The sequence below is a fragment of the Lethenteron reissneri genome, chromosome 61, assembly GCF_015708825.2.
Source record: "Lethenteron reissneri isolate LAM-NWPU_2019-01 chromosome 61, ASM1570882v1, whole genome shotgun sequence".
Lineage (NCBI taxonomy): Eukaryota > Metazoa > Chordata > Hyperoartia > Petromyzontiformes > Petromyzontidae > Lethenteron > Lethenteron reissneri.
Window position 1 is genome coordinate 3139445 of NC_083839.1, and position 22564 is coordinate 3162008.

At 49.9% G+C, this 22564-nt stretch overlaps 1 protein-coding gene across 1 annotated transcript; it reads right to left on the minus strand.

Moving 5' to 3' along the window:
• Positions 1–818: 818 nt before the first annotated feature.
• On the minus strand, positions 819–21977 carry LOC133358347 (lariat debranching enzyme B-like). The gene is given in 12 exon segments (XM_061576627.1): positions 819–3430; positions 5430–5725; positions 6182–6210; positions 6212–6443; positions 7962–8107; positions 9108–9188; positions 11924–12148; positions 13819–13904; positions 16790–16870; positions 17367–17491; positions 19593–19866; positions 21825–21977. Coding segments are annotated over 11 exon segments (1758 nt in total). The 5' UTR covers positions 19790–19866; positions 21825–21977; the 3' UTR covers positions 819–3170.
• Positions 21978–22564: the final 587 nt, after the last annotated feature.

A 22564-nucleotide genomic window follows, 5' to 3' on the forward strand; every position in this document is an offset into this window, starting at 1 on the left:
TCCTCCCACCCTCAACCTTACTTGATACAGCTATCGTGAGCTGTGACGGTTCCACCTGAAGACAGAAGCTTGTGTTGCCTCCGAAACGTCGTGATTTTTATTTAATTTTTATTTGACTTTTATTAATTTTAATTTTTTACCTACGTGACTTTAGCGAAAAAACCTAAGAATATTTAATCAATTATCAGACGTGGTTCTAAACTAAACTATTCTAAATGTTACCAGGTAAGGGACCGCTGAGCTGCATAGCGCTTTTTCAGGTAGCGACGCTGGCTATCGCCAAGGTATAGCTCAACGAAAGCGGGCTTATCATCATGTGGAAATGTACAGCTGTACAAATACATCTAAAAGTGTGACGCCGATTCTAAACGTGGAGGGAAAAACCAGAGGACCTGGGGAAAGATCCACGTGACCACGGGGAGAGAGAGGGAGAGACACGCAAACTCCAAATGAACAGCAGCAGGCGTCAGGGTCGGGATCCTGTCTGCCAGGCGAGGGGGGTTAACAACTTACCGCTGGGGCGGCTGAGACGTGACGTGGGTGTTCATCCTCTGAGCCACTTGACAACTGGATGTCTACCGAACGTCAATTGAACGTTTTCAAACATCAGGCGTTTCATTCTGAACGGGATATGTCGATCAACGAGTCAATATCTTCTTGGTTCTTTCGGTAAAGTAACGTAGAGGAGAAATAATAAAATAATAAAACATAATAAAATAATTCTCACAACGTTTCGGCCACAACGCAAGCAGCCATCCTCAGGTGAAGAACAGGTCTGTCGGAAAGACAGCGTCTGAATGACGCGTCTGAATGATGCTGTCTTTCCGACAGACCTGTTTTTCACCTGAGGACGGCTGCTTGCGTTGTGGCCGAAACGTCGTGAGAATTGTATTTTATTATGTTAAATTTTTATTATTTCATTATTTCCCTTCTACGCGACTTTACCGAAAGAACCAAGAAGATGAATCCCTGCAGTCACGAAAGCTTTCAATCGAAACGAGTCAATATTCTTTCAAAATGCACAATGTCAAACAAAACTGTCAGGAAGTTGTGGAGTTCAACGCACGTGATGAGGTCACACTCATGATGGCGTGTGCTCCCCCGTGACCTGTGTTCGCTTTCATCTCACTTTTATTACTCATTTCCACGAATGTTCACCACAATTTCGAAATTTGAATTCGCCAGCCGATGAACCATGAGGGGGGCTCCCCACACGTGAAATGTCAGCGATCATGTTCTATCGCGGCATGCCGATTGTTGTTGGAAGCGTTCAGAGTATTTGGCGGCTACTATAAATTTCCAACACGGATGATGTCCGTTCAAGATGTTAACAACTTCGCCTGGTCTACAGGAGGTTGTCAGTTCGATCCCGACCCTGACGCCTGCTGCTGTATAATTGGAGTTTGCGTGTCTCTCTCTCATCATCATCACGGTGGCTAGGAGATGTTAACTACCTCGCCTGGTACGCAGGAGGTCGTGGGTTCGATCCCGACCCTGACGATTGTATATATATGTCGATTTTTCTCTGGGATCCTCCAGTTTTTCCCTTCCAACATTAAGCATCAACAACGCGCGTGGTCGCGTGGATTTTTCTCCGGGTCCTTCGGTTTTTCCCTCCACATTCACAATCGACGCGCGTTTAAGAGTATTTGGCTGCTTAGAAATTTCCACGCGATAAGCCACTTCGTTCAGCTTCCATTTGCGATATTCAGGTCGCAAATGAAAGCTGAAGCATCTGCGAAAAAAAAAGCTTCAAAGAGTTCACCGTCGGCTTTCTTCGGGACAAAATTTTTTAATAAAAGATTGTGATCGTCTCACTCCCCCGGCACAAGACCGCCCGGTTAAAAAAGAAAAATACCCACAGACTACGTGGTGTATTCGCGTGTCTTGTGTGTTGCAGACACAAGACACAATTTGCTGGTGGATCCACAAGTAAAACTATAGAAAAACTGAGGGGTGCGCTTTTTAATGAGGAGTCGCGCAACCAATTCTCACACCGAGATCCAGGACCCGCTCCGTGGCCTGACGCAAATGCCGCACGTCAAATAAAACGCCCTCCTCCCCCCTCTCCACCCCCACTACCCCCCACCAAGACCACCCCTCCCCGCTCCCCACCCCCCCGTATAGCCTAAACAGACTCATGGGGCAAGTGCTGTTAGCGTGACGCACCGATGAAGCCCGGCACGGCACACGGAGGCAGTGGCCAGCACCACGCCAGGCCGCCTTTGCCTCCCGATCGGCGATGATGACTGCACACTGCGCCAAGGTACTCATTTGAGGCCGAGTCGACCTAGGGGGAGGCCCAGAACCAGGTTCAGACAATCGTCACCGGTGGGCATTGGTGGCAGTGAGAGCGGGAATCGAACTCGCTGGGTTTGCGGCGCGCTAACCAACTACACAACCCTCACCCACCCCCAAACCCTCCACCGCACACACACGGTACCGCCGTGTGGCATGGCAACGCAATAAAAAAATGTTTCTTCCGTATGGCGGGGACGTTGTAAACACGAGACCAACGATCGCCGAAGAAACGTCCCGAAGAGGTTTTAAAAAATATAAAATAATAATAACACACCACTGGACGCCAAAAACACACGGCCGGTGATCGACCGGTGGCGGCTGCGGCGGCGGCGATGGGCAGAGGTCGCAAACGGGTTTTGATTCCTTACCCGTACCCGGCCGCACCAGGGTCGCAAACGGGTACCCGTACCCGTACCTGGCCGGGTACGGGTACCCGTTCCCTACCCGTACCCGTACCCTACCCGAAATGAGTGACAAACGGTTACTCACCAGTGACTCACGGCCTACCCGTACCCGGCCGCACCAGGGTCGCAAACGGCTACCCGTACCTGCCCGGGTACGGGTAGCCGGGTATCGGGTAGGGTACGGGTATCGGGTACCGGTTGCGACCTCTGGGATGAAGCCATGCTGCAGGCGCGGGTGGGTTGATTCTAGGAACTAGAATTGTTTGAAGAGACAAGACGTTGGTAAATGAGTGACAAACGGTGACTCACCGGTGACTCACGGCCTACCCGTACCCGGCCGCACCAGGGTCACAAACGGGTACCCGTATCCGGCCGTGTACGGGTAGCCGGGTATCGGGTAGGGTACGGGTATTGGGTGCCCTGTTGCGACCTCTGGCGGTGGGTCAGCGCAACCGGCGGGAGAAATCAGTTCTTGCCGTCGGCGTCATCGTCCCTGGCCGCCGTGTAAATACTTTGGTTCCGCCGCTTGATCTTTTTCACGCCGCTCGCCCCATCGGTGGCGGCGGCGGCGGCGGCCGTCGGCGCTTGGGCCTGCTCGGGCGTCCGCTTGCACGACGGGGCCTGGCTGCTGGCCGGAGAGGTCATGGGGGTCGCGTCGCCCTGGGTGCCCTGCTGCTGCTGCTGCTGCTTCTTCGCAACATCCGCAGCCTCATCTTTGTTCACCCCTTTTTTTGAGATGAGAGGATGGTAGGAGGGGAGGGGGGGACACCGCACGGAGTGTTTCAGGCAACGCACGGAGTGTTTCAGGCAACGCGCACGGCGTGTTTCAGGCAAAGCACACGGAGTGTTTCAGGCAACGAGCACGGAGTGTTTCAGGCAATGCACATGGAGTGTTTCAGGCAAAGCACACGGAGTGTTTCAGGCAAAGCACACGGAGTGTTTCAGGCAAAGCACACGGAGTGTTTCAGGCAACGAGCACGGAGTGTTTCAGGCAAAGCACACCGAGTGTTTCAGGCAAAGCACACGGAGTGTTTCAGGCAAAGCACACGGAGTGTTTCAGGCAACGAGCACGGAGTGTTTCAGGCAAAGCACACGGAGTGTTTCAGGCAAAGCACACGGAGTGTTTCAGGCAAAGCACACGGAGTGTTTCAGGCAAAGCACACCGAGTGTTTCAGGCAACGAACACGGAGTGTTTCAGGCAATGCACATGGAGTGTTTCAGGCAAAGCACACGGAGTATTTCAGGATACACCACTATACACTACACCACTATACACGACACTACTACACTCTACACTACTATACACTACACTACTATACACTACTATACTCTACACTACTATACACTACACCACTATACACTACACTACTATACACTACACTACTATAAACTACACTACTATACTCTACACTACTATACACTACACTACTATACACTACACTACTCTACACTACACTACTCTACACTACTATACTCTACACTACACTACTATACACTACTATACACTACACTACTATACACTACACCACTATACACTATACACTACTATACTATACACTACTATACTCTACACTACTATACTCTACACTACTATACACTACACCACTATACACTACACTACTATACACTACACTACTATACTCTACACTACACCACTATACCACTATACACTACACTACTATACTCTACACTACTATACTCTACACTACTATACACTACACTACTATACACTACTACTACTATACACTACTATACACTACACTACTATACACTACACTACTATACACTACACTACTATACACGACACCACTACACTCTACACCACTATACACTACACTACTATACACTACACTACTATACACTACACTACTATACACTACACTACTATACTCTACACTACTATACTCTACACCACTATACACTACACTATACTCTACACTACTATACACGACACTACTATATACTACACCACTACACTCTACACCACTACACTCTACACCACTATACACTACACTACTATACACTACTATACACTATACAGTACACCACTATACACTACACCAATATACACTACACCACTATACCCTACACATTGGACTTTGATGCCCGTCGTTAAGCGATTAGTTGTTAAGAGGAGGGTTCTACTGTTCATTTCAACAGAGAACCCCAGAGCTTGGGCAACTCTTGAAGTGCCGGCTCTCCGCCCGGCTGGCTTTCCCTGCTCGTCCGTCGGCTCCCGACAGCGATGTGCACGATGCCAAACGACGCTTTATGATGCCGTCTTATCGTTCTGATCGCGCTCCTCCGAATGCGACCTCATAGCTCCATCACGTATCACGTATTCTGATTACAGAATTCACAATCATGAGATCCCAATGTCTTAGATGTCTTTCAAAAGCATCATCTCTGTCCACATGCATCTCCCGTCTCTCTTGCGCCTCGAGCTTTTTTTGTTTATTTAATGTCCTCAGTTTGAGAGTCGATCTCAACGCAAAACACCCGGGGCGAACCCTCTCGTCCACACGAGTCCCAGGCACACCGCTCAGTGAAAGATCCACCTCCTGGGCCACGCACCACGCTCGCGCGATTCACCAACCCCGGGTCCCCAAAACGTCAGAGCGCAGGGCCCCCCCCCCCCCCCCCCCCCCCGTGCAGCGTGACGCGCCGGACAAGTTTGGGGGGCCTAGGCTCCAAAGACGACGCAATCCCCCGGCGGGGCCTCACCGTCTTCCCCGGGGTTCCGTGAACCGCCGACGTCAGCGTCACTGTGGCCGTGATGGACTCGCGCGCTACAATCATCCTCCTCCTTCTCCTCCACCTTCTCCTCCACCTTCTCCTTCTCCTCCTCCTCGTCGTCGTCATCGTCCTCATCGTTGTCATCGTCCTCCTCTTCATCGTCGTCGAGCGGTATCTCGTCGGGGTTCACCGACGAGGAGGAGAGGCCGGACGTGTCCGCTGAGTAGTCGCTCGGCGGGTCCGGGGAGAAGGCGGCGTCCTCCTGGCGCCACGAAGCGCTGAGCCTAGGGGCGGCAATTCCCGTGTGAAGGGACTCAGCAGAGCGCCTCTTGATTGACGACCAAACAGGTGCCGCACGAGACCCGAAAGAAAAATTAACGCGGCCATGGGCTGAGAGAGAGAGACGCGCGGACCTCACGCAAATACACAACGGGTGTCGTCAGGGGTCGGGATCGAACCCACGTTCCGCTAAATGCGGAGGGGAAAAACAAAAACGGACGACTCGGAGAAAAACCACGTGACCATGGGGAGAGAGAGAGAGAGAGAGACACGCAAACCTCACGCAAATACACAACGGGTGTCGTCAGGGGTCGGGACCGAACCCACGGCGGCCTCCTGCGCGCCAGGCTCGGCAGCCGACACCTCGCTAGCGCGGCACCCAAACAGTACGGCGGACGGGGCGGGGTGGAAGGGGGCAGTCGGTTTTGTCCGTCCCACCCGTGTTGTGCGGCGTCTCTCACCGCCTGGGCGTGCTGCTGAAGGGGCTGCCCCTCGTCCCCGCCGCCGGCGGCGCCCACCATCGCGTAAGGGTCGACAAGGCCCAGGCGTCCGCAAAGCTCCGTGGTCTGCGGGTTGGGGCTGTGGGCGGCCTCGCGGCCGTTGTTGGGCCGCTGCGGGTCGTAGGCCGGCACCGTCGGCAGGAAGTTCTCGGCGACCCGCAGTCCGTCGCCGAGAGTCTCCGCCAACATCCTCACCTCCTCCTCTGACACGCTGTAGTCCCAGCTGGCGTGGCGGTGGCGGCGACGGCGGCCGTGGGGAGGAGAGAGAACGGAAGAGTGTGTTTTTTGTCGTGGTAAGTGGTCGTTTAAACACGCCGGTAGTAGCAACAGCAGCAGCGGATGCGTTCTCCGAAAAGTGGCCGCCGGCAAGGGGAAAAGGCGCGTGCAGCGTAACAGGAGGAACTTCACCATTGGAAGCTCATTTGCCAGTAAAAAATATGATAATTGTTTTTTTAACCTTCTATCTGGCAACAAAACTGACACCTTTTTCTACAAGGAGTCATGTTTGCATAGACCACAATACCTGCAGTCATAATGCAAAGAAAAACATAACTCTGATAATGTATGCACTGTCAAACCCATGTGAGACTAGGCTCTAAGGAAAGCTGTCTCGGGTGTGGACCAATCAACTTCAAGCACAGTGCATACATTATCAGAGTTATGTTTTTTGTTTGCATTATGACTGCAGGTATTGTGTTCTATGCAAACTTGACTACAGGAGGAACTTCTCCACAAATCTGGCTGTCCGCCTGATGAAGCTGGTTGTAATCACTGGCGAAATGTCGTACACTCAAGATTGTAAATGTTGTGGCTTGGCTCTCCAACACACCGGTTAGTGCTGTACTAGTTTACTACACTATACACTACTATACACTACACTACTATACACATCACTACTACACTATACACTACACTACTATACACTACACTACTATACACATCACTACTACACTATACACTACACTATACACTACACTACACACTACTAGTGACGAATTGGCCACGTTCTGTTTACGTGACAAATCTTACTAGTTGGCTGTGTCGGGTGGTGGCGGGTTTAACGACACATTTATATATTTATGGACGCCGCGCATCCCGCGTTATGCTAGAACCCGCGTTGTTGCGAAAATGCATTGTAGTGTGAACACGGCGTGGCGAGAATACCGCGTAGTCTGAACACCAACGCGTTATGTGAGGACTTGCCACAAACAATACTTGCCCTCGCAACCGGCTACACCGGCCTGCGGTGGCTAGGAGATGTTAACTACCTCGCCCGGCATACAGGAAGTCGTGGGTTCGATCGTGACCCTGACGCCTGCTGCTGTATATTTTGAGTTACACTACTATACACTACACTATACGCTACACCACTGTACACTACACCACTATACACTACACCACTACAACACTATACACTACACCACTATACACTACACTGTTATACACTACACCACTATACACCACACTACTATACACTACACCACTATACACCACACTACTATACACTACACTATACACTACACCACAATACACTACACTATACACTACACCACACCACTCTACACTCCACACTACACCACACACTGGGCTCTCGTCGCGAAGCAACTATTCGTTAACAGTGGTGCTCGTCAAGACGAGTCCTACTGCAGATGATGGGGATACTCCACCCCCCCGCCCGCCCCACCCCCCCCCCCCCACCCCCCCGTCCACCCCCCCCCCCCCCACCCCCCATGGTTCGTACCGTTCGTGCAAGCTCTTGTTCTCAGGCACGTGTTGCTTTTCCGGCGTTGTGCTCACCAGGTGGTTGGTGGCCTGCAGGATGGCCAACCACTCAGGGTCCCACTCCAGCTGCAGGGGCCCCTCCCCGGAGTGCGGGACATCCAGCACCTGAGTGAAGGGGGGAGGGGCCTTTAGGTGTTTGTTGTTGTTGTAGTTGTCGTTGTTGTTGTCGTTGTTGCGAAGCCGGCGTGAGGTTTTCCGCCTCGCGCAAAGTCGCTCGGGTTTAAATTGGCATGAACAAAACTAAAAAAGAAAGTTCGATTTAAAGCTTTCGTGACTGCAGGGATTCATCTTCTTGGTTCTTTCGGTAAAGTCACGTAGATTGGAAATAATAAATTAATAAAAAATAAAACATAACGCTACCCCTACCCCCTCCCTTTGATGCTGCTAATCCTGCATAATGCACGGGCATAATGACTTTAAACCCCTCGCCAAACCTCATACGCATTTCACAAGTAGTACATTCAGACGCTGTCTTTCCAACAGACCTGTTCTCCACCTGAGGACGGCTGCTTGCGTTGTGGCCGAAACGTCGTGAGAATTGTATTTTATTATGTTTTATTTTTATTATTTTATTATTTCCCTTCTACGTGACTTTACCGAAAGAACCAAGAAGATGAATCCCTGCAGTCACAAAAGCTTTAAATCGAAATTTCACAAATGATAGCTCAACAAAGTGGCCCACCACTTGGTTATTTTTATAGCGGCAACATAATCTAAACAGTCTAAACGCGTGACGTCGATTCTAAACGTGGAGGGAAAAACGAGAAGACCCGAAGACAAAATCCACGCGACCACGGGGAGAGAGAGAGAGAGAGACACGCAAACTCCAGTCACGGAAACTTCAAATCTAGATTGAAATCTAGAGTCCATATAACAACAGGCGTCTGGGTCGGGATCGAACGCCCGGCCATCTGCATACCAGGCGAGGAAGTTAACATCTCGCCACCACGGCATCCCTTACATAAATAAATACATTTTACAAGTTCAACGTCACTCAGCAGCAGCAGCAGCCGATGCTGCCGCCCCAGCAGCCGTATAATCTCGTCACGAGGTGAGGGGGGGGGGGGCGGAGGACGGGGGGGGGGGGGGGGGGGGGGGACCCCACCTGTAAAAACTCCCGCTGAGGAAGGCATTTGTCCAGCGCCAAGAAGCGCGTCGTCTTAACGGCGTCCTCCCCTTCCTTTTTCTAGACGGGGGAGAATAAAAAGATGATCTGTGAACGTCACTTTGAAACCCAGGGGCTCTGACCCCAGGGGTGTGGGTAGCGAGGCATGGCTAAGTCATCGAAAGCACAAATTAAGCACGGGGCACGCAGTAAAGTTTAAGCACCACTAGTTTATGGGCAGTGAGAGTCTATGGGCAGTGTGAGTCTATGGGCAGTGTGAGTCTATGGGCAGTGTTGAGTCTATGGGCAGTGTGAGTCTATGGGCAGTGAGAGTCTATGGGCAGTGAGAGTTTATGGGCAGTGAGAGTCTACGGGCAGTGAGAGTCTATGGGCAGTGAGAGTTTATGGGCAGTGAGAGTCTATGGGCAGTGAGAGTCTATGGGCAGTGTGAGTCTATGGGCAGTGTTGAGTCTATGGGCAGTGAGAGTTTATGGGCAGTGAGAGTCTATGGGCAGTGTGAGTCTATGGGCAGTGTGAGTCTATGAGCAGTGAGAGTCTATGGGCAGTGTGAGTCTATGGGCAGTGAGAGTCTATGGGCAGTGAAGGTTTATGCGCAGTGTTAGTTAATGGGCAGTGAGTCTATGGGTAGTGTGAGTCTATGGTGCAGTGTTGAGTCTATGGTGCAGTGTTGAGTCTATGGGCAGTGTGAGTCTATGGGCAGTGTTGAGTCTATGGGCAGTGTTGAGTCTATGGGCAGTGTAAGTCTATGGTCCACTGTTGAGTCTATGGTGCAGTGTTGAGTCTATGGGCAGTGTGAGTCTATGGGCAGTGTGAGTCTATGGGCAGTGTGAGTCTATGGGCAGTGTGAGTCTATGGGGAGTGTTGGGTCTATGGGCAGTGTTGAGTCTATGGGCAGTATGCGTTTGTGGGCAGTGAGAGTATATGGGCAGTGAAAGTCTATGGGTAGTGTGAGTCTATGGGCAGTGTTAGTCTATGGGCAGTGAGTCTATGGGTAGTGTGAGTCTATGGTGCAGTGTTGAGTCTATGGGCAGTGTGAGTCTATGGGCAGTGAGAGTCTATGGGCAGTGTGAGTCTATAGGCAGTGTTGAGTCTATGGGCAGTGCTGAGTCTATGGGTTGTGTGAGTCTATGGGCAGTGTTGAGTCTATGGGCAGTGTGAGTCTATGGGCAGTGTGAGTCTATGGGCAGTGAGAGTCTATGGGCAGTGTGAGTCTATAGGCAGTGTTGAGTCTATAGGCAGTGTTGAGTCTATGGGCAGTGCTGAGTCTATGGGCAGTGAAAGTCTATGGGTTGTGTGAGTCTATGGGCAGTGTTGAGTCTATGGGCAGTGTGAGTCTATGGGCAGTGTGAGTCTATGGGCAGTGTGAGTCTATGGGCAGTGAGAGTCTATGGGCAGTGTTGAGTCTATGGGCAGTGTTGAGTCTATGGGCAGTGTGAGTCTATGGGCAGTGTGAGTCTATGGGCAGTGTGAGTCTATGGGCAGTATGAGTCTATGGGTAGTGAGAGTCTATGGGCAGTATGAGTCTATGGGTAGTGTGAGTCTATGGGCAGTGAAAGTCTATGAGCAGTGAGAGTCTATGGGCAGTGAAAGTCTATGAGCAGTGAGAGTCTATGGGCAGTGAAAGTCTATGAGCAGTGAGAGTCTATGGGCAGTGTGAGTCTATGGGCAGTGTGAGTCTATGGGCAGTGAAAGTCTATGAGCAGTGAGAGTCTATGGGCAGTGAAAGTCTATGAGCAGTGAGAGTCTATGGGCAGTGTTGAGTCTATGGGCAGTGTGAGTCTATGGGTAGTATGAGTCTATGGGCAGTGCTGAGTCTAAGGGCAGTGTGAGTCTATGGGCAGTGTGAGTCTATGGGCAGTGATGAGTCTATGACAGTGTGAGTCTATGGGTAGTGTGAGTCTATGGGCAGTATGAGTCTATGGGCAGTGTGAGTCTATGGGCAGTGAGAGTCTATGGGCAGTGTGAGTCTATGGGCAGTGTGAGTCTATGGGCAGTGTGAGTCTATGGGCAGTGATGAGTCTATGACAGTGAGAGTCTATGGGCAGTGTGAGTCTATGGGCAGTGTGAGTCTATGGGCAGTGTGAGTCTATGGGCAGTGTGAGTCTATGGGCAGTGAGTCTATGGGCAGTGTGAGTCTATGGGTAGTATGAGTCTATGGGCAGTGCTGAGTCTATGGGCAGTGAGAGTCTATGGGCAGTGCTGAGTCTATGGGCAGTGTGAGTCTATGGGCAGTGTGAGTCTATGGGCAGTGAGAGTCTACGGGCAGTGAGAGTCTATGGGTAGTGAGAGTCTATGGGCAGTGTGAGTCTATGGGCAGTGTGAGTCTATGGGCAGTGTGAGTCTATGGGCAGTGAGTCTATGGGCAGTGTGAGTCTATGGGTAGTATGAGTCTATGGGCAGTGCTGAGTCTATGGGCAGTGAGAGTCTATGGGCAGTGCTGAGTCTATGGGCAGTGTGAGTCTATGGGCAGTGCTGAGTCTATAGGCAGGGAAAGTCTATGGGTAGTGTGAGTCTATGGGCAAAGTGAGTCTATGGGCAGTGAGAGTGATTCTTCACCTTTACTGCAAGGCCGCAGTGAAGGTGAAGAACCGCAGCTTTAACCGGGGAGCTCTTACGGTGCACTTCACTCGACCGAGAGAAAAGCTTCCAAAGTTCACCGGACGCGAAACAGTTTACCGACAAGACACGTCGAGCACGGCACACGCGCAACAGCGTGTCGCCCGTAAGACAACGACCGTTTAACTTTCGTGAAAATCACGCGGCACCGCTCGCGGATGAAAGTGAGGGCGACGTACCTTGTGCTCCACGAAGGCGGCGAACTTGACGTGGAGGTGGGCCGAGAACCAGTACGTGGGCCGCAGGTGGTGCAGCAGCTCGGCGGCCGCGGGGCTGCCCAACGTGTTCGTCTCCACCTCGTTCTGGAAGTGGCGCTTGCGCCGCACAAGCTCCTCGGAGCGGCCGTAGCGGTAGATGCCGCGCGGCCAGTCGTGCGACATGAAGACGTCGAGCGGGAGACGCAGCTGCGCTGGGGCGAGACGGGAGGGGGGGGGGAGGGCGAGGGAAGGGGGGGTGGTTACCAAACGCGACGGGCTGCTGAAGGCTGCGCTCCAAACCGGAAAGGCGAGAAACGGGCGGTCGACTTCGCGGTTGTGGAAAAAACCGTGCTGCAATTATACGGCGAGCAACTTGGTGGGTCGTTTGGAAGCGATTTCGATCGACGTTTCGGATGCGTTGTTGCATGTTACTGGGCGCCTGTGAAATACTGGGCGCCTGTGAAATACTGGGCACCTGTGAAATACTGGGCACCTGTGAAATACCGGGCACCTGTGAAATACTGGACACCTGTGAAATACTGGGCACCTGTGAAATACTGGGCACCTGTGAAATACCGGGCACCTGTGAAATACCGGGCACCTGTGAAATACTGGGCACCTGTGAAATACTGCGCATTAATACTGGACATTAATATTGTCATTCTGATACATGCGTGTATGTGCGTACGTTGAAACTTCTTTTGAGCGCGACGTAGCCAACGGCGCTAATCGGAGGTGCGGGGGAAGGACAACAAACTAAACACACGAAAATCATCTTCTTGGTTCTTTCGATAAAGTCACGTAGAAGGGAAATAATTAAATAATAAAATTTAAACGTAATAAAATAAAATTCTTACGACGTTTCGGCCACAACGCAAGCAGCCGTCCTCAGGTGAAGACAGAGTTGTCTGAAAGACAGCGCTCCAATGAAACGTCGTGAGAATTATATTTAATTATGTTTTAATTTTATTTTTTTATTATTTCCCTTCTACGTGACTTTACCGAAAGAACCAAGAAGATGAATCCCTGCAGTCACGAAAGCTTTAAATCGAAACACAAAAAGTAGTTCTAAAGAAAAGTTCAGAGCTCTAGCGGCTTCCTAATATCCGGAAGAGCGTTCCAGACGGCCAAGGAAGCGCATCTGAAAGCGCAGCGCGATGCGGTGAACGCAATCTTCGTTCGATGGCCGAGCCAAAAGCCGCCGCCACGGCAGAGGTCACAACCGGGTACCCGATACCCGTACCCTACCCGATACCCAGCTACCCGTACCCGGCCGGATACGGGTACCCGTTTGTGACCCTGGTGCGGCCGGGTACGGGTAGGCCGTGAGTCACCGGTGAGTAACTGTTTGTCACTCATTTCCCAACGTCTTGTCTCTTCTCAATCAAGTTCCTATAATCAACCCACTCGCGCCTGCAACATGGCTTCATCCCAGAGGTCGCAATCGGGTACCCGATACCCGTACCCTACCCGTACCCGGCCGGGTAGGGTACGGGTACGGCTGGGTACGGGTACCCGTTTGCGACCCTGGTGCGGCCGGGTACGGGTAAGGAATTAAAACCCATTTGCGACCTCTGCGCCACGGGGATGACCGGAGTTCGCGTGACGATGGCCCACAGCTCCGTGCCGAGATCAGCGAGGCCGTTGTATCACGGTATCGCAGCGAAACCGCGGCACGCCCGCCCATCAGTCGCGCGCGTACCGCAAGACATTTGAAGCGATTTCGATTGACGTTTCAGACTCGCTGTTGAACGGCCAGTGTTGACGCGAGCGCGGCGTCACGGCGCTCCGTGTCAAGGCGTGCGCGCGGTGAAACAGCGCCGTGTCCCGGCGATCGGCGGTGTGCCACAGCGCAGCGTGCACAAGAAGGCACTTGCCTGCTTTAACCTGAAGACGTCAAAGTTGCGCACGTGGTAGGTGCTCCGCAAAGTGTTCTGGTTGTAGGGAGGACTTTCAAAGTGACCTACAGCGCAAACAGGGGCGGGTGAGATAATACGTGGGGGGGCGGGGGGTAAGAGGTTAAGCGCACGACAAACTCAAAGAATTTCGATTTAAAGCTTTCGTGACTGCAGGGATTCCTCTTCTTGGTTCTTTCGGTAAAGTCAAGTAGAATGGAAATAATAAAATAAAACATAATAAAATACAATTCTCACGACGTTTCATTGGAGCGCTGTCTTTCCGACAGCTTTGTCTTGACCTGAGGACGGCTGCTTGTGTTCTGGCCGAAACGTCGTGAGAATTTAATGTTGTATTTTTATTATTTTATTATTTCCCTTCTACGTGACTTTACCGACAGAACCAAGAAGAAAAAAAACTCCAAGAAAGCATCACAATGCGCCGGAAAAAAGGTGGTTTCCAGGCACCCCGGCGGGTGCGAATGAACGGTGGGGTTGAATCGGAATCACGAATCTTTATTTGGACCGGAGGAGGAATCCGATGAGCTATGAAGCTTTTTTTTTCACAGATGTCCAGTCGGGGCAACGGGTCAGAAAATTTACAACGACAACAACAACGCAAACCGCGACAGGGAGTGAAAAGCAGAGGAAAACTAAGCAAGTCGCTAAACACAAATTTACAAAGTGTGTAGGTACACTTCTGAGCGAGCCCCGTGTGTCCGCGTGATATCACCAAACCTCATCTGTGACACCTGCCCCAATCCTTGTTTCAGGTCAACACGCAGAGTGGAAATTGTGGCCGTGTTACTATGGGGAGCAGCGGGACGAAGAGGCAAATTAGATACCGGTTTCACCCTTATTAGAAATCACCAGTATGGTAGAGCCATGACCGCCTACTCCTGTCGAATGCATCAGGGGTAACCTCTTCGCCTTAGGCACTGCCGAAGGATAGCAAACGAATCGTACCAATGTCTGCCCGAGTTTTACCACCGTCCTATTTTGCGAATTAAAAACGTGGCGACCGTTTTGTTGCAGGCAGATCGCTTCGCTATTCTGGCCCTGCGATGCTGGATGTAATTATTGGCGAAACGTCGTACTACTCAAGTTGCAAACACTGCGGATTTACTCTCCAACACACCGGTGGGCTCAAGTGGTAACTAATTGGAGCGTTTTGCTGACGTGACAAACCTTATTGGCTGTGTCGGGATGTGGAGGGTTACAACACATTTACACTTACGCGATCTAACCCAAAAACCTTTAAGGTGAATAACATTGGTCGTGAAAGCCTACGACATGTCAAACTGACTTTACTGTTGGGTCTAAAACCAGTCCGCATGCACCTCTGTGTCCGATGAGTTTCTCCCCGTTTGCAGAAAACTTCAGCAAAAACTGGTTAACAATAACGCCCTACTTACCATGAACATGACAATCTACAACGCGCGCGGATTTCATGAATCGGACGCAATGTTTGATTGTGAACCCGGGGTGAGCTAAACCACAGCCTCAAACTTCCTTGTGTGTCAGCCTGGACAGGTGAGAGCCCTGGACAGGTGAGAGCCTGAACCAGGTGAGAGACTGAACCAGGTGAGAGACTGAACCAGGTGAGAGACTGAACAGGTGAGACTGAACCAGGTGAGGGCCTGAACAGGTGAGGGCCTGAACAGGTGAGGGACTGAACCAGGTGAGAGACTGAACAGGTGAAAGACTAAACCAGGTGAGAGACTGAACCAGGTGAGAGACTGAACCAGGTGAGAGTGTGAACCAGGTGAGAGACTGAACCAGGTGAGAGACTGAACAGGTGAGAGACTGAACCAGGTGAGTGACTGAACAGGTGAGAGTCTGGACAGGTGAGAGACTGAACAGGTGAGAGACTGAACCAGGTGAGAGTGTGAACCAGGTGAGAGACTGAACCAGGTGAGAGACTGAACAGGTGAGAGACTGAACCAGGTGAGTGACTGAACAGGTGAGAGTCTGGACAGGTGAGAGACTGAACAGGTGAGAGACTGAACCAGATGAGAGACTGAACCAGGTGAGAGACTGAACAAGTGAGAGACTGAACCAGGTGAGAGACTGAACCAGGTGAGAGTCTGGACAGGTGAGAGACTGAACAGGTGAGAGACTGAACCAGATGAGACACTGAACCAGGTGAGAGACTGAACAAGTGAGAGACTGAACCAGATGAGACACTGAACCAGGTGAGAGACTGAACCAGGTGAGAGACTGAACCAGGTGAGAGACTGAACCAGGTGAGAGCCTGGGCAGGTGAGAGACTGAACCAGGTGAGAGACTGAACCAGGTGAGAGTCTGAACCAGGTGAGAGTCTGAACCAGGTGAGAGACTGAACCAGGTGAGAGACTGACCAGGTGAGAGACTGAACCAGGTGAGAGACTGAACCAGGTGAGAGACTGGACAGGTGAGAGACTCAACCAGGTGAGAGACTGAACCAGGTGAGAGACTGAACCAGGTGAGAACCTGGACAGGTGAGAGACTGAACCAGGTGAGAGACTGAACAGCTGAGAGACTGAACCAGGTGAGAACCTGGACAGGTGAGAGACTGAACCAGGTGAGAGACTGAACCAGGTGAGAGTCTGAACCAGGTGAGATACTGAACAGGTGAGAGACTGAACCAGGTGAGAGTCTGAACCAGGTGAGAGACTGAACCAGGTGAGAGACTGCACCAGGTGAGAGTGTAAAAAAGTGAGAGCACACTTCACTTAAAAAATATGCATTTTTTTATAAAATCATGAACAATTCTAATAATCCTTAAGAATGAGTGTTACATCAAACTAGTGTGTTCTACCCCTTGGCACACTCTCAGTCCTGGACAACAACGGAGTTACCGGATCGGAAAATCCTTTACGTAGTCTGCGGGACGTTTCACGTTTAGGCATTTAAACGGGAAAATCGCTGCAGCCGCAACGGGTTACCGCAGGCAAGTGCCCTCTCAGCCCACCTTTCCAGTAATCGTGTTGCTTGTAAATCCCGGAGAGACCACCTATCCTCAAACCACCATAACGCACCACGCCTGCGTAGCCTGCAACGGAACACAACGCAACGAAGGAACACGTGCTTTACCCCCCGAGCTCTTCCTGACACGTGAAAACTCGCACATCCACTCAGTAAGTAAAAAAAAAATTAACCCGTAAAAAACAAAGTTTTTCACTAGAAATCCTTTATATGCGTGGCGGCTAGAGTCCTCTCGTCCTCTGGCTTGAGATGGCTGCCACCTATGGGTCAGATGATTGCTTGCCACCATTAAGCAATTGGTAATCACATATAATAATTTTTTTTTCCTAAAAAGTGTCATATTTTGGAAAACATTTTTCACGAAAATTAATTGTCACGCACAACGAGCCTGCGTGCAAAATGTCAGCTCGATTGGATCACGGGAAGTGGGTAAAAAAACGACCGAAAGATTTGCACGGTCATAAGCGCGCAAGCAAGCAAGCGAACTTAATATAAAGGATTTAAAAAAGACAACCCAATGCATGCATGCTCATTAGCGCGCAGGTCAATGCGAGCTTACCCACCCATATAGAATATGTTGGGAGCAACCCAGCCTCCGTAAGACAACTCTTGCAAGTGATTGGCAGCCTCGTGGTTTCCTCCAATGAATACAGTCAGGATCGGGGCTTTCTTTTCTCCAGAGTAGTACCTGCACAGCGACAGGCAGACGCCCGCGGCATTTCAGCGAACGTGTTAAAGACGGCAGATGGACCCGAAGTAAACATTGGCAAGCGCTGACGGCCTGTAGTCTGTGCGGGAGACACGCGATTAAGACAGACTCGTAGTTGGTAGGAACAGTGGTTAAGAGAGCCTTTGTTTATTCACCAGGTAGGTGGCGTGGAAGTGTCACAAACGTCACCCTGAGCCACATATTCTCGCCACCAAACACTTGAATAGCAACTTTGGAGCAATGCAAGATAGGGGAAAAGTACTAAGAGTGGTAAGAAATCATCTTGGTTCTTTCGGTAAAGTCACGTAGAAGGGAAATAATAAAATAAAAATAAAACATAATAAAAAAATATTTTATTATGTTTTATTTTTATTATTATTTTTTTATTTTTTTATTAAAGTAATAAAAATATAACATAATAAAAATAGATTTTATGTTTGATTTGTATTACTTTATTATTTCCCTTCTCCGTGACTTTACCGAAAGAATCAAGATAATAAAAAAAATTATTGTTTTATTTTATTATTTTATTATTTCCCTTCTACGTGATGACTTTACCGAAAGAACCAAGAAGATGAATCCCTGCAGTCACGAAAGCTTTAAATCGAAAAGTGGTAAGAAAACACAAATGATCCATAATAAGAGGCTTTTGGGATAGATTGGGGAAATATAATTGAGTCGTTAAATCCAGCACCACCCAACACAGCCAATTAGTAAGATTTATCAAGTAAACAAATCATGTCACGACTGACCGTCCGCCAAAAACTGGCTGATGATGCTCGTTGCAATTACTGGCGAAACGTCGTACTCGAATTGTAAATGTTGTCGGTTTACTCTCCAACACACCGGTGGTGCTCAACTAGTAACGAATTGGCACGTTTTGTTTATTACACAAACATAGTTAATTAGCTGTGTCGGGTTGTGGCAGGTTTAACGACACATTTATAATTACACAATGTAACCCAAAAACCTCTTATTATGGATGATATTGGTCGCGAAAGCCTACGTGTTACACAAACTCAAACGACAGGTATGAATGCGTCGCTTGAACAAAAGAAATAAGCCACTGCAATAGCAACAACAGCATCATAAATCACCATTCATCATTAACGCTGCCTTAAAAAAACATACCAAAAGATGACGTTTCAAGCAATGGCCCTACTTCAGAGTGAATTATTTGGCGACGCTGCATTGGCAGTGGTTTACAAGCATAAATAACAAAACATTTAACAATAAGACTGGCTTAAAAAGGATCAACGTTTCGGGCAAAGGCCCACATCACTTTACTTGCTGATACCAACTGAAACCCAAGCAATTCTACAAATGTCACTAAATCTACGAAAATGAAAGCCGCATTCACCTCATTGAACAATTATTGTCTTAACATAATGCGCTTGTACGAGCCGTCTTCACAAACTGACGCGTGTATGCACGGATGTTGAAAATCTTCTTCCCCCTCCAACCCAGCTTAAATATACGCTCCAAGCTTGGTGGTGTTTCATTCTTCACCTGAGGACGGCTGCTTGCGTTGTGTTATTAAATCCTTATTATTAAGTTCGCTTGCTTGCTTAGGACCGTGCAAATCTTTCGGTCGCTTTTTAACCCACTTCCCGTGATCCAATCGAGCTGACATTTTGCACACAGACTCGTTGTGCGTGACAATGGATTTTCGTGAAAAATTTTTTTCAAAAATTTTACACTGTTTAGGGAATTAAAAAAATGTTGTATTTATCAATTGGTTAATGCTGGCACACAATCTGACCCATAGGTAGCAGCCATCTCAAGCCAGAGGACGAGAGGACTCTAGCCGCCCCGATGCCACGCATATAAAGGATTAATAGTGAAAAACTTTGTTTTTAAGGGTTAATTTTTTATTATTATTTAGTTATTTCCCTTCTACGTGACTTTACCGAAAGAACCAAGAAGATCTTTCGCACCCTACGTAGCCGACGGTGCTAATCGGAGGTGCTACCAGCTAAAACATTTACCACTTCCAGTAGTCGGGCAACCCGAATTCCGCTCTAGCCCCACGCTAGAGAAGCGAACTGATGGGACGGGCGAATGAGGCGGCGAGGCTTACTTGTAGAAGGTCTGCATTTGCCTGTATTTGGGTGGCACAGCGACGCACTTGAGGTCGGCCTCATTGCGCACGGCCTGGAAGTCACCACAGCAGAGCAGCAGGTCGACCGTGATGCCCTCGCGGTTCTCCAGGTAGGCGATCGTCTCGTAGATGCGGTCCAGCTCGCCGTGGCAGCAGCCTTCCACGGCGATCTTCATGGTCGGTGACTTGAGGGCAGCGCCGGGAGGATCGGAGGGGGGGGGGGAAGGACGGAGGACGAAGGGCCAGGGAAGGTCTGCAAGTGACACACGGTGGAAGAGAGAGAGGAGTTTTTCAAAGTGCCTTTTTGGAGCATTCGGCGACTGACAATACATTTCCACGTGAAAAGCCGCTTCGTTGTGCCATCATTAGTGACTGTCAGGGTCACTTTTGAAAATGATCTATACAACTCAATGGGCCGTACCTGGTAAAATAAAAAGTTTATAAGTTTCTCAACTTAATCGATCATTTAATTTTTACCAGCTTCTTATTCTTCTTGTGCGTCGTGTCTCCTGTCCAACCTATGCGGACGGCCTTTTACCAATATTCTGCACAGGCCACCGCTTCTGGTGTTGGCAAAGCCAAGTCTTGAGTAGCATCGTGGTGCTGCAGGGCATCTCAGGAGATGATCCATGTGGTGTGCTTCTCATGACGACCATCTTGGTCGGATTGATCAGAAGTCCTGTGATTTCACGAGAGATGGGGATGCATGATATCTCCTCGTGGTACATCCCGGTAACTTCTGGAGTGTTATTCCTCGTAAGACCAAATCCATTAACCACTCATAAACCAACCGTGTCCACCCAAGAGGCGTGTGGACAGAAAAAGCCTGCACTGTCAATCCTCTCAATTGACATTGGATACTCACAGGCCAAACCTGACATCCTGAACAGGAGACACACACAAAGGTTTTACCAGGTAAAGGCCCACTGATCTAAATAGCATTACTTTTTTAAGAAGCCTGGCTATCACAAATTATAGCTCAACTTAGTGGCTAATCATCATGTGGAAATGGACAGCATCCAAATAATCTAAACGCGTGTTTCTACATGTGGTGGGGGTCGGGGGTGGGGAAGAACGGGAGGACCTGGAGAAAAATCCACGCAACCACGGGGAGACACGCAAACTCCAAACGCGCAGCAGGCGACAGGGTCAGGGATCGCACCCACGACCCCTGCTGCATACCGGGCGAGGGTGTTCACATCTTGTTACGGTTGTGTCGGGTGGCGGAGGCTTACGACACGTTTACACGCACGCGATCTAACCCTCCCACCCCACAAAACACATGTATTATGCATGGCGACGACACTAATAGCACTGCAGTATGGGAAATAAAAACTAACTTTGATAAGAGCAGGTGACGGGCCGTTACTGCAAGTGCACAAACTTAAGGCCCCCGAATCTGACCGGCAACAGGCAAGACCCACCACCACCACCAGCACCACCACCAGAACCACCACCCACACCACCACCAGCTCCACCACCAGAACCACCACCCACACCACCACCACCCACCACCCACACCAGCACCACCACCCACAAACACACCACCACCCACACCACCACCACGACCCACACCACGACCCACACCACGACCCACACCACGACCCACACCACGACCCACACCACGACCCACACCACCACCACCACGACCCACACCACCACCCACACCACCACCACCGCCACCACCACCCACCCCACCACCAGCACCATCACCAGAACCATCACCAGCAACACCACCCACACCACCAGAACCACCACCCACACCAGCACCCACACCACCAGAACCACCACCACCACCACCACCACCCGCACCACCACCCACACCACCAGCACCACCACCAGCAGCACCACCACCCATAACACCACGACCCACACCACCACCCAACAAAGATAAAGATCCCCCGTATAGCCTTAACAGACTGTAGGGGCAAGTGCTGTTAGCGAGCACCTATGAAAGGCCGGCACGGCACACGAGGGGGTGGGTGGCCAGCACCACGCCCGACCGCCTTTGTCTCCCCCAGTGGCGATGTTTACACACCGCACCAGGCACTCGTTTGAGGCCGAGTCGACCTAGGGGAGAGCCCAGGACCGGTTCAGATAATCGTCACTGGGTGTTGGCCGTGAGCGGGAATCGAATTCGGCTCTAAGGGTTCATAGCGCGCCACCGCTCCCCACCACCACCGCAGGAACCGCGGAGGCCGCGGAAGATACCGGGGGGAGGTCGAGGAGTCGATGAAGCGGTGTGAGAAGACGAGAGAGAGTCAGAGGGCAGGGGGGAAGGAAGAAAATTATCTTTTTAAAAATACTAAAAATAAAAAGAATCTTGAGGCCTTCAATCTCCGCCTCTAGCTCACGTGGGTCTCGAGCCCGCGCGCCAGCCGTGACCTCTGACCCGCCCCGCCTCCCCGCCGGTGACGTCACCGCGAGCGACGGCCTCCCAATGGTTGGAGGCCGCGGCGCGAACCAAGAGGTTTTATTTTTTTTAACTAAGTGTGATTATTGTTAACTTATTGATTTTTTTGTTAACTAAGTGTATTTTTTTACTGAGTGTAATTTTTTTAACTAAGTGTGATTATTGTTAACTGATTGATTTTTTTGTTAACTTATTGTATTTTTTTACTGAGTGTAATTTTTTTAACTAAGTGTGATTATTGTTAGTTAATTGATTTTTTTGTTAACTAAGTGTATTTTTTAACTGAGTGTAATTTTTTTAACTAAGTGTGATTATTGTTAGCTAATTGCTTTTTTTGTTAATTAATTGTAATTTTTAACTGAGTGTAATTTTTTTAACTAAGTGTGATTATTGTTAGTTAATTGATTTTTTTGTTAACTAAGTGTATTTTTTAACTGAGTGTAATTTTTTTAACTAAGTGTGATTATTGTTAGCTAATTGATTTTTTTGTTAATTAATTGTAATTTTTAACTGAGTGTAATTTTTTAACTAAGTGTGA